This window comes from Molothrus ater, chromosome 1 (assembly GCF_012460135.2).
Source record: "Molothrus ater isolate BHLD 08-10-18 breed brown headed cowbird chromosome 1, BPBGC_Mater_1.1, whole genome shotgun sequence".
Lineage (NCBI taxonomy): Eukaryota > Metazoa > Chordata > Aves > Passeriformes > Icteridae > Molothrus > Molothrus ater.
This window is the reverse complement of record NC_050478.2, coordinates 16,819,316-16,832,016: the sequence shown is the minus strand read 5'-3', so window position 1 is coordinate 16,832,016 and position 12,701 is coordinate 16,819,316. Positions and strand designations below refer to the sequence as shown.

At 45.6% G+C, this 12,701-nt stretch overlaps 1 protein-coding gene across 1 annotated transcript; it reads right to left on the bottom strand.

Annotated features, from left to right (window-relative positions):
• Positions 1–7,454: 7,454 nt before the first annotated feature.
• On the bottom strand, positions 7,455–12,701 carry LOC118694945 (patched domain-containing protein 3-like). The gene is made up of 4 exons (XM_036396298.1): positions 11,970–12,701; positions 11,626–11,747; positions 11,015–11,160; positions 7,455–9,055 (listed from the first exon to the last, which is right to left on the bottom strand). Exons 1-4 carry the CDS (start codon positions 12,699–12,701, stop codon positions 7,455–7,457), a joined length of 2,601 nt encoding a protein of 866 aa, XP_036252191.1.

The window sequence follows — 12,701 nt, the reverse complement described above, 5'->3', positions numbered from 1 at the left end:
TGTTCTGCAGTACCCATTATGATCACAACAATTCCATGGCCTGTCTGTATATTTCTGCTGCTGAGATATTCTGAACCTGGAACATTTCCAGGTCTGGACTACTCAGAGGACACAGGGGCAAAAATACAAATGCTGAGTAAACCTGGCATTTTTCTGAACTTAAATTCCATTACTACATTTGTCAAATAAAGAGAAAGGTCAGGCGCAGAACTTCTGTCATGGTTTAATCCCAGCTGGCAACTAAGACACACACAGCCACTCACTCTCTAGGGGATGAGGGAGTGAACTGGAAGAATAAAAGTCAGAAAACTTGTGGGTTGAGATAAAGACAGTAACAGTTAAAGGCAAAAGCTGCATGCAGAAGCAAAGCAAAATAAGGAATGATTTCACTACTTCCCCTTGCAGGCAGGTGTTCAGCCATGTCCAGGACAGCAGGGCTCTATCACATGTGTGTTAGTGACTTGGGAAGACAAACATCATCACCTTTTCCTTCCTTCCTTCCTTCCTTCTTCTTCCCCCAGCTTTGTATTGAGCATGACACCACCATATGATCTGGGATTTCCTATGGGCTTGCTACAGTTGGCTGTCCTGATTGTGTCCCCTCCCAACTCTTGTGCACCCCCAGCCTCCTTCCTGGTGGGGTGAGAAGCAGAAAAGGCCTTGACATTGTGTAAACACTGCTCAGCCATAGCTAAAACATCCCTCACTTTTCAAGTTTCCAGCACAAATCCAAAACACGGCCCCATACCAGCTACTGTGAAGAAATTAACTCTACCTCAGACAAAACACCACAAGCTCCAAGCATTAAAATAAAACAAATAAAATTGCTTTAATGGAACAGAGAAGAAACATGAAAATTTTGACTACTGCCACTAATTGTAGCATCACTTACATTTGTCTCTTGAAAATTTTATTTCCCTCTGCAGCTTTTACAGTGTTCACATAACATTCAGCTCCACTCCACTGAAAGCAGTGGGAGTATCACTTCCCTTTGTCAGTGCAATGAGCTGTGAGCTGTATGTTTGTATTTGGGGCATTTCTGTGAAAGGGTGGGGACAAGGAAGTGGGTTTTGCTTGCAGCAAGCTTCTCCACTCTTTTCAGTGGGGAGCTCCCAGTCCCAGAGCCATTTCTCAGCAGTGGTGCCTCCTGCCAGTGAGCACTTCCCAAGGCTGACACCCCTAAGCTGCGCAGCTGGGCAGGGCCAAGTGCAGCAGGAAGCCCTCTGCCCATCGTGCCCCATCCCCAGGGTGCCTTGTTTCCACTGACCACAGGAGATCCCTGCACTACTGCAGTGGCATTGGTCCAACAGCCACCTCTCTTCAAGTATGAATGAGTAAGATCACTTAGGAAATCACTGGCAAGGGTATCAGTGAAAACCAGGTTTAACATTAAGCAATAGCACAACAAAGTTAGGTGCCAAGGTTTACTCTACTACTTACAGAACAGTTAAGACACAATAAGAAAAAAAAAGGAACAAAATATAGTAAATCAAAACAGAAATTACGTGAGAACTATCTATGTGTGTTTGAATGTGTGTATTTAGTTGCATGTGACAAAGGACAGAAAAGAATACAACCTAAAAGATTAGCAGCACTCAAAAGTAACAGTACTTAAATTTAACTTATATTGTAAATGTAACTTATAACTTAACCATAACAATTTAGCAAAGGAATAACACTTAAAAGCATTTAACTTAGTTTATAACTTAAACTTACTTGCAGGCCTAACTTACTTAGATATCTAAGGTACTTAAACATCTAAGAGAGCAGCATTTCTCCCAGATTTGTTATAGCATGTGTGTACATGTGTATGCCCACAGACATAAAGGTCAGTGCCAGGTACCTGTGAAAAATCCCCACTTTGGACGCTTTTGCACCTCCTCAATGTATGAAGGGTTGGACCTTGAGGAGTGGGGCTTTTGGCCCAGGATTCATTAAAGTCATTCAGTGATCCTCCAAGTACAGCAAAGCTCAGAGTTTGCAGGCTCTGAGAGGCCCCACTCAGATGGAGGCCACTGGTCACTGCCCACTGCAGCTCAAAGGACTCATTTTGGACCACTGTTTATAGGGCTGCAAGAGTGGGGCTTTGTTCATAGCAGCGTTCCAACCTGGCCACACTACAGGTCAGCAGACCTTCTCTGAAAGTGTGAGCACAGGGATATGATGCTATGGAGGCAAGGAAAATAGTTTCCAAGGCTGATCATGTACAAGCCCTGGAGCTAATTAGACAGTAGCAGTTCCTAGGAGCAGTCAGTGTTTCTGATAAGCTCAAGAGGAGCTGAGCCCAGGTGCTGTTCATCAAGGCTGAGGCCTAATGAGCATTTCTCAGATGGCAGTGCAGCCTGAAAAAGAGAGGGGAGTGCACCACCACAGTGCTCCATTGCCTTTGTTGAGCAGACCTCCATTAACTGTTAAAGACAGTCAGACACTCATCTCTCATGTAAGTAGATCCTTACACAGCCACCATCTAGAGTGGGTGAGCAGTTCTAGGTAAAGAGGCTTCAATTTCTGTGTGCAGATTTATTTGAATCTGCAGCAGACTCCCCTCTCACAGTTCACATGCCTGTCTGCCACTTCCATAGAGTCTGTTTGGAAGAATAATGTCTTCTAAAGGATATTCTACTAGTAAAACAAAAATTTGTTTGTTCATATTCTTCTGGGTCATTCTAAGGTTACAGGATGAAAAAGCAAGAGTTTAGGGAGAGGCAAATTGCCAGGAAACTATTTCAAATCCCTTTTCTGTCTCATGCATTATTGTGAATGGGATGAGTTTAAAACAAACCCAGTAAACTGAAAAGCAACAAACTCATTCTACCTGACTTGGGAGGACGGTTGGCATGGAACACAACCTCAGCAGGCAGGTAGGCAGGCCAGCTCTGTGGAGAATGTGTTTACAGCAGTACATTGCCATTGCCATCCCAAAGTCTCCCTGAACATGTGTAATTACCTGCCTTTCTCACTTTTGTGATTGCTCTCAGAGATAGTTCTTGTCACGCAAGAGAGCATAACCCTGGTGGGGAGTGCCCTGCTGAGGGGTAAGGGAGGTAATTCTCCCTTAGGGACACAGTGGGTCAAGTCTGTTTTGTGTTCTTCATGCAGTCACCTGGAGCAATATGATATCTGTCTGTGAATGGAATCTTCTCTGTTGTTTTGGAGGTTCTAAGGGGTATTTTTGATTTTCCTTTGGTTTTTGTTGCTGTTTTTTTAGATTATGCGGATTGCAGGGTGCGGAGGTTCAGGGACATCACACCATAACCAATATGATCCAGTGAAGCCAAATTTATTATCCCTAAAAAGACTATATTTATAATAGATCTCTACTGTCCACACGTCTCTAGCTAATACATGATTGGTTAATCCTAGCTGTTCACCCATCTAAATTAGAATGCTGATTGGATCACCTAATTTTTCACGTGTCTTGCTGTGGTCATCTGGCCCACCCATTACTCACTTTTTTCTTAATTTCCCAAGCTTGCTGACAAACTTGCTAAGTCCTGATGACTCTTCTTCTTGTATCTCTTTCAAGGATATACTGACCTATTTCTGAATATGTCCATTATTCATTGTTTGTGAACGTGTCCATTGTCCATTAGTACAAGCAGGCTGGATTGTGCATTGGCTGAATATGGCCATTGTCTAGCAATAACTCCTCAATTGCAAAAAACTCTCAACAGCAGATGAGCATGCAGGTGACAAAGATTAGATTATGATCCTGTGTAGGTCAATTTTTTATGAACTAGGTTGTAAAGAAGTACCATTTAATTTGACTCTGAACTGTTTATACAGCTTTCATCATCAATCATTTATGGTTTGTTGTGCTCAATATTTCAATATAATAAGGAAACATAAGTCAATATGTTTTCATTTTTGGAGCTGTTTTATTTGTCTTCCTTATAAAGCCTGTGTAATTAAGGTAATAGGCAGTTACAAGTTTAATATATTTTCCACTTTAACTGTATAAACACTAAATATTATGAATGTTTGTATCTTACCTTCAAAAGAGAAACTGTTTTTACATGGGGCACACCCAGATCACCAAGGCATCATAATGTGGTTTCTTAGTGGTTTTGGAACGCAGCAGAGGCAGTCCTTGTCCTCAGTCCAGTCTCTGTCGCACCCATAACCGTGCCTTGCTTGCTAACAAGCTGAGATGAGGACTGGGAGAAAACACTCTAAGGGCCAAACAGGTTAAAATTTAAAGGTATAAAGTGAATTTATTATTAACAGAGTCAGAAGAGGACAATGAGAAGTAAAATAAGCCTTTAAAACACCTCTTTTTCCCCCAGCCCCTCCCTACTTCCCACTGACAGTGCAGGGAGATTGGGTGTAGGGGTTTTGGTCAGTTCATCACCCAATATCTTTTTTTGTTTTCTCAGGGAAAGAGTCTTTCCTCTGCTATGCCATGGGGTCCCTCCCACAGGAGACAGTTCTCTGTGAACTTCTCCAGTGTGGCTCCAATCTCTGGAGCAGCAGTCCTGCCAAAACTGCTGCAAGGTAAGTCTTTCCCACTGGTCTTTCCAAAACTGCTGTGGCGTGGGTCACTTGTCCACAGCACGGGATGGACTCCTCTAAGGATAGGCTGCTCTAGTTTGGAAGCAAGGGTCCTCTTTCTTGATCTCTGGAAGCAGGGGCACTCTCTCTCCTTTTGAGTCTCCCACTTGATCACACCTTTCTCCAGTATCCACCCACTCCAGCATTACTACTTCTGCCATGGGCTGCGGGTGGATCTCTGCATCCCCCACGTACCTCATTGTGGTGTTACATTTTAGTTAAATGGTTTGCTCTGTCTCACCCCTCGAAAATGTACGGTTTATTCCAAGCCATGATTCTCCCCTGAAGTATCACGTATCTGTAATCCCATTGGCCCAAGTCTTATTCCACACCCACTTTGAATCTCCCTGTTAAGCTGTGCAGGGGAGATTAGATGCTCTCTTGGCCCTTTGCTCCCTAGGCTCTCCCCTTCCCTTCCCCTTTTCCCCCTTCTCCCTCAGAAACCATGCTGCTCCCAGGGGTGGGACCCCCAATAAACCCTCATCTAATTAGCACCCTTAGAAGCTGTGTGGAGACTCCTTGCCTGTCTGCTGCTACCAGCAAACATACAGCTTAGGGGGCCCCCTAACGAACTGTGACACCTCATGGTCTGCAGGGGCACAGCTGCTTCACCATGGTCCTCACCATGGCCTGCAGAGGAATCTCAGCTCCAGCATTTGGAGCATCTCCTCCCCTTTTTTCCACTGATCTTGGTGCTGCCGTGTTGTTTCCCAGGTGTCCTCACCCCCTCCTCTTCTCTGACTAGAAGAAAAGCTGTTGCCTGTAGGTACCACTGCCAACAGTTTCCTCCACTTAAAAGATTCCTGTAGGATGCCACAGTGCCAAGAGGTCGATTTTGTCTCGATTCCTTGCCAGGAGTCACTCGCCATACTTTTGCCGCCAGCCACGTGGCCCTGCCACCACTGAGTGGTCAATGATGGCTGCTGCGGCACTGGTGCTATTTAATGCCTCTCTTCATGTGGGGCAAGGAAGGGAAGTTGTGGCTGCCACCCCTGCCCTTCTGTCTTTGGCAAGGCTCTCTAGGAGTGGCCAGGCAGGCAAAGCTTGCTGTGGGCCGTGCTAAGATGGCGGCAGCTGTGGCACATCGCCTCACGCTGCCAGGATGGCCCTGGTGGCAGTGCCTTGCCACCCCGGAAAAAAGCTACACATGCGCTGCTTTGATTTTCTTCTTAAATATGTCATCACAGAGGTATTACCAACCTCTCTAATTGGGCTGGCAGCATGTATATCTTCAGAGCCATCAGAGATTGGCTCTGTCAGACATGGTGGAAGCTTCTAGCAGGTTCTCACAGAAGCCACTTCTGTGGCCCTCCCCTGCTACCAAAAGACCAGGCCGTGCGAAATCAACACAAATGTCCCTTCCAACTCAAACTATTCTATGACTCTATGAATGAGAAGCATCCTGCCCTTTTACTGGGTCTCATGAAACTGGCCAGATATCCACAGGGAACAGAGGCAGTCCCTGGCTTTGCCACACTTGCTCAGACTCTCAGAAGAAACCCACCACAGCAGCAGATTTGGATTGAATGATTTAATAAGCACTACACCAATTTTTCCAGAATTACAAACACTGGTTACCATCACTTATTTTATTTCCAATGGGTCTATCGTGATATTGACAACAAATTATGAATTGATTTTCACCTACTGCCTTGTCCCCATAGGTTAGAAGATCACCTCATATATTCTTAGCTACTACTCAGTGAAAGCTCCTCTGCTCTATTGATGCATCACAGGATGGGCTGTCACTGATGAACATAATTGAATTTATGGGTTTACAGTTTTTGGACTGATCTGCATAAACATGGGTTTCTTTTTCACTTTGTCCCAAATCAGGCTGTGATTGTCTCTAGTGAATCCCTGCCCTGTCATATCATGGAACAACATCTCCCAAGTGGTTACTCAGGAGGTCCACAAAAGTTCAATAAACCTTGCAAACTGCAGCCAACAGAAGCTACAGACAAACTTAAGGGTACCGGATGTTCAGCCTTAGCTAGAAAAATGGACACCAAGAAAAGGCTTTGAATAGAAAATGGGAGTCAGTTTGGGATGAGTCTTCCCCAAGGGTTTTTCGTGCTGCACGAGAAACCTAAGCACATTTTGTCTCCTGAAGGCTTATGAACTACTGCAGTCTTAGACAGTTCTGACTTCTTATAATTTTGCTGTAAACCAGCAAGATTTGAGCCTCTTGGGCAAAAAATTGTCTTCCAGCTCAGTGCTGGGATGAGTTACAGCATCAAGGCAAACAAGGAGGAAATCCAGTCCAATGAGAGTTACTCTTTCCTGCTATGACTGTGTCCTGCAAAAATGTAACATATTCCATTCACCTGATGAAGTGGTCAGTGTTTGCAATAATTTTAATACATTCAGTTAAAAAGTCACACAAAAAATGATAATTGTCACCCTGTTTCAAGTTTTTCTAAGCCTTCTGATGTTTACATTCTTGTAACCAACTTACTCACGCACTTTACGTAAATAACTTATTGTTTTGCATTCTTTTATGGAGGAGGAGAAATTTGATGGACTGTTGGTTTGTCCAGTGTCATTGGAAAGGTGGCAGTGTCACCCTCCAATCCACTGTCTCTTTTGGAAATCTATAAATGTTGGAGTCAGAAATTAAAGTGCTCTTTTTAACCTTGGAAAGCTTCATGTCCGCGTCGTTTTATTTCGTGTCCTATGGCGACAGATAATTAGCAATACTAAGGTGGTAATTGAACATACACAAAAGTAAAAACTGCAAATCCATTCTGTGCGGTTTGTTGCTATTTTTCTTACCTGGCTTTTCTGAAGCTTTTGTTGATCTCATGTATTTATTCTTCTACTTTTTATGTCTTATATTTCCTGACAGTCACTGCATTTGAGTTTCCACATAGTAAATATATAAAATCTTATATTTAAATAATTCATGGACAGTCTTTATCATTTCTAAATCTATGCTCTAACCTTTTAGACATGGTACTGTGAGGTGAACTGACAAAGTTTCCAAAAAATGTTAAAAACACTGGAATAAAAACAAGACCATGAAGAGCCCCAAACAAAATAACAAGGAACATGATCTTGAAGAACGTCCTAAAGATGTAGGTGCTCGCTGCAGCCAGAACAACTACGCCCAGTATTGTAGAAACCGCACCTTGTAGAACTGGGTAACCCAGCACGGACAGAGCTTCAATTGCCCTTTTATTGGCCGATGACTCTCCACTGGTAACAAAGGCATAGGAAATGTGAGCAGAAAAATCTACTGAAAACCCAATGCAAATGACCAGGTTGATCATGGATATGGAATCGAGGTTGACGTTCCAGAACGTCATGAAACCAGCAACACCAACTATAACAGAGGCTATAGCAAAGGTCACCCACAAGCAGCACAACGGGTTGGGAATGAGCAGGAGGGAGACAACGAGCATGGCCCCGGCAGCAACCACAACGTTCTGAACAGTGTTCTGCACTATTACCAGGTACTGGTCGTAATAGATGAAGGCTGGGTGATACACCTTCAGTGGAATGCTGCACTGCTTGGCTGCCTCTCTTAACTCATTGAGGAGATTCTTCTCATCCACGGCTGATGTCACGTTTACTGTCTGGATGAAGAAGCGTGAAGCCTCTATTTCATCCTGAGTCTTGTTTATGTCCCACTCAAAACTGTGATGAACTCCAAATAGTACAATTAAGTTATTTAAGAAGTCAGTCTTACTGTTTATATTTATCACACCCCTTTTGTCAAGTTCTGTGTATACTCTCAGCCATGACTCTGAGAGGTTCTTATCTACATAGGAAATGTTCTCTAAATTCTGTGCACAGCTCTCAATGCCAAGACGCACCGACTCGTTCCAATAATCTACACTCTCAGTAATGACAACCATGACCCTGGGCCCATATGTGGAGAAGTATTTGTCATCATCATCATAGTATGGAATAATGTAGGAGGCATCATTTGCCAGATTTCGGAGATCGATGCCTTCCCTGACCTGAGTACACCCATAAATGCTGCCACCCAAATATGCTCCGTAGAGCAACACCATGAGCACCTTGACCCATTTATTTGTAACAAAAGGGCCGTAATACTTTTTAAAGAATACGCTCATTGGATGCTCACCTTCTGGCTGAGATGGCTGCCCAGAACAGCTGCCGATACAGCAAGCATTGTACAAGCAGGAGTTCTCAGCCTGATCTTTACCTACATCCACACGCATACAAGTCAGCCAGTGTCGGTTCCCTTGCTCCCTTCTGTGATTTAATACCAGAACTGCCCCAAAGAAGGTCATGGTATATACATAGCAGAAGACAAAAGCTGTCCCTGTATAGAGGCAGAAAGACCTCACGGATGGAAAAGCAGTCCAGGTGCCAATGAAGAAGGCCAAAACATCCGTCAGAGTGGTGATGGTCACAGAAAGTGCTGCCTCTGCATAAGTCTCAGCCAACAGAGATTTAACACTGGATTTCTCGTTTTTCCTTGAACTTTGCTCCCAGGAAGCAATCATGATGAACATGTCATCAACGCCAACCCCTGCAAGAGGAGAGACTGTTAATGCTGCGCTGCAAATGGCAGCTTCCACCAACACCCAACAAAACTACAACATTAATCACATTTCATTCTGCATAAAGTCTGGAGAAGGAAGTTGGGCGACTAACACTGCTCAAGCACTGATGCAAGTTACAAGAGAATCTGGAAAACAGATCCTTTGTGTGTAGCTGAATGTATTACCTTTCAGCACCTCCTGGTGACCTGATGGGCTGTTGATCCCTCAGCGACTCTGCTGAAGGACTGAGCACACCTACTGCATCTCTGACAAGTGTCTTGTAGCTGATGTCCATGATGCAGATGTCAGATTTCAAAGCATCATACATTCTGATCCTCAACTATTCTTACCACTGGAAGCATCCCCCATTATCTCTGGAATCTCTTCTTCAGCACTGCAGCAACTTAGAGCAATAATGTCTTGTTCTGCCTTCAGAAGGCAGGAAGAGCAGTTGCTACCACCTGGGAGAAGAATGATTCCAGTTTTCCAGTGGCTTACTTTTTTTATGCTCTTTGCCCTCCACTTCTCTCCAGTTTATTTTCCAGCACTTTTTCACAATTTATTACTCATTTTTGTTCACCTCTATACTGATGTGCTCACACATATTACCTGACAGGTCCCTGGGATAACCTGCCAGGAAGACTGGATCCTGGGTTTGAGTTTTTGCTAAGATGCCAGAGTAAGTGAGCTGAAGTTCAAAAATGAAGAGCCAATGGGCTTCTCTCACCTCTGCTAACTCTCAAGATTATTATCTCACACCTTTCAATATTTTGCCATGTTGTCAAGGGCTCTTCTATTCACTGAAAATTAATCACACAGTGCGAATAGCAGAGTGAGATTTAGCCAAGCACAGAAGAAGAGATTAAATCATTACCTGCTACCTGAACAGGCAATTGCCAGTAAACATGCAATGATGAATTAAGGAGCACATCAAAAGGTACTACTGGGTGGCAGGGAGCCAGACTGCTTCAGAAAGCAAGCAGCCCTCAAAGCAAATCCTCTGCTGAGAATTTGTTTGCTTTAACGCAAGGAAGACAAAAGTCTGCGTTTTATATCTGAAGATCTGAAGAGACTGACTTAACCCCTTTCCCAGGTATACAAAAGGGGCTTTTTGATAATCAGAGCCACTGCAATTGATGAGCAAGCAAAAGTAGATGAAAAAATACATTAGAATTAAACAGGAAACAAAGAAACAATGCCTGCCCAAAGGAGCATTTGCATTGGACATCTTAGGATGATGCACAGCCTCCGTCAACCTGGGAACCCCATGTGTTTCCCTCAGCATGAGACCAAGCCCAAAAAAACATCAGATGAATGTATGATACAGGAGACCGGTAAGGATTTTAAAAGCAGTAATTTGTTTGCAGCAACATTATGTGGTTGGAAACATTATCTAATTGCAGCAACACTTTCAGTACTTGGAAAGTTCAGCACTGGCTGTTAAGCAGTCTGTGTAACAAGGATGCAATGATACCAACGTCCTTGGGTTTTTGGGGGGAGCTGCTTGCACAAATGGTGCATCCCTTCAGTTGTGCAGCCAACTGAGACTGGTTCATAGATGTTATACTGCAGAGGATTAATCATCCTGGCTACACTTCCAGGGACACTAGAACAACTCCAGAAGTGCTAACCTTACCACTCTCCCATTTACAGTTTGCCTGCTGTAGCAGTGGATCTAGATCAGGCCTTGTCTTCTGGGGAAAGCTGCCCTTGCACCAGAACCCATCTCCAGTCCCACTGTGGCACACGCAGCTGAGCTGAGGGGCTTGCCCACCTCTGTAGGTGCTCTGGGGTATCTCCTACACACCTCTGGGTATCTCCTACACTCACTTCAGGAGAAACTGTTGTATTCTCTGACATTCACATCATAAAAGACTGACACCATTAGGTTGCTTTAACTTCACTCTGGTCTTTGTATCTGAATACAACTCACTTTTTCTACTTACCCAGAATGAGGAATGGTGCATTTGCTACAGTGACCACAAATGGCACTCCACAGAAGAGCATCAATCCAAAGCTGCTTAATACAGCTAAGCCAGAAGAAAGCACTCCACAGCTTGCAAGCCAGATATTATTTCTTATACAGCTCAGTCTGAAATTATTTCAAGGAATATCTTAGTTATGTTTCATATATTTCCCAGACAACACCCTGTCTGAATAGAACACCTGATGAATGATGCTTTGAGAGATCCTAGAGTGTCAGCAGTGGACAAGTTTAATTTCTCTAGGGGGTGAGCATTCAAGTTGGTCATGTCCACACAGAATACTTGTTCAGGTATTTATCTGGTATTTACTGTAATCCCCATCTAAGCAGTTAGGAAATATTCACAGATAGACAAGAAAAAGCAAATAAATACCTTTTGCCTACTATTAAATATATTATTATTAAATGTCATTGTTATATTGTTAAATATTGTTAAATCTTATATTATTAAATGTCACTTGAAGCCTGCAGTTTCAAGAACGCCTTCACTTGGCAAGAGCAGAAGCCAGCTGGAGGAAGGTAAAGAAGAGCAGAGATCACGACTCATTGAGCCGTAGCTTAGAGACCTTTTACCTTAGGCAAGAGACGATTGCAAAGGTTATTGTCAGGAAATATGTTATGGAGAAGAGCGGGATCACACTTTTGGTATTTCCTTCAAACTCCTGTTGTCTGGACAGCGAGGTAAAATAAGTCACCTGCCGTTAAAACAACAAGAAACGATAAAGCACTTTCCCTCTTCTTGTTCTATGTACAAACGCACAGGTAAGGCCAAACATCACGTTAGCAGAGGAGCATTGCCGTGGCCCTCGCAACCCGTTCGCCTTCTTCCGCCACCGTCCCTTTCCATTCCGCCCCGGGGCTGCCCGGACGTTTCGGGCTCGGCGGCTCCGCACGGCCGTAGCTGGCCCCTGCGTTACCTGAATGGAGCCGAGGCGCAACTCCGCCACTTTGGACGAGATGTTCTGCACGAAGCTCTCCAGCCACTGCCGGCTGTCCTGCGCCTCGGGGCCGTCCTCCCGCAGGTAATACAGCAGCTTCAGGGCCCGCGCCCTGAGCACCCGCCCGCCGTCCGTGTCCACGCCGCCCAGCGCGGTCCCCAGGAAGACGCTGTCGTTGACGGGGAAGCGGAGGCTCCCCGGCTCGGGCGGACCCGCATCGCCCCGCCGCGACAGCAGCTCGTTGGGGCTGGCACAGCGGCCGGCGGTGCGGGCGCAGAGCCGCTCGTACTCGGCGTCGTGCACGGTCGCGTTCAGCCGCAGCACCTCTGCCCACGGCGCCGCGTCCAGGACCGAGGTCCCGTTCGTCGCCACGGCGATGAGGGCGGCGTAGGCGCCCTCGGTGGGCAGCCGCGCGGCGGAGAAGCGCTCCGAGTCGTTGGTGGGGAAGTGCCGCCGCACGAAGCCGCGCTCGGCCTTGGCGGGGCCCCACGTGGGCGTGAACTGCCCCTCGATGTCGTTCGCCTGCCGCTGCGGTAGGAAGACGAAGCCGGCGCCCAGCCCGCCCGACAGCAGCAGCGGCACCAGCACGAAGGGCCAGGGGCAGGCGGCCACGCCGCCCGCCAGCCCTTCGAAGAGCCGGCGCAGCGGCCGCTCCACGCAGTTGGTGTTGCGGCAGGAGCAGCGCTCCGCGGGGTCCCGCGGCCCCGCCAT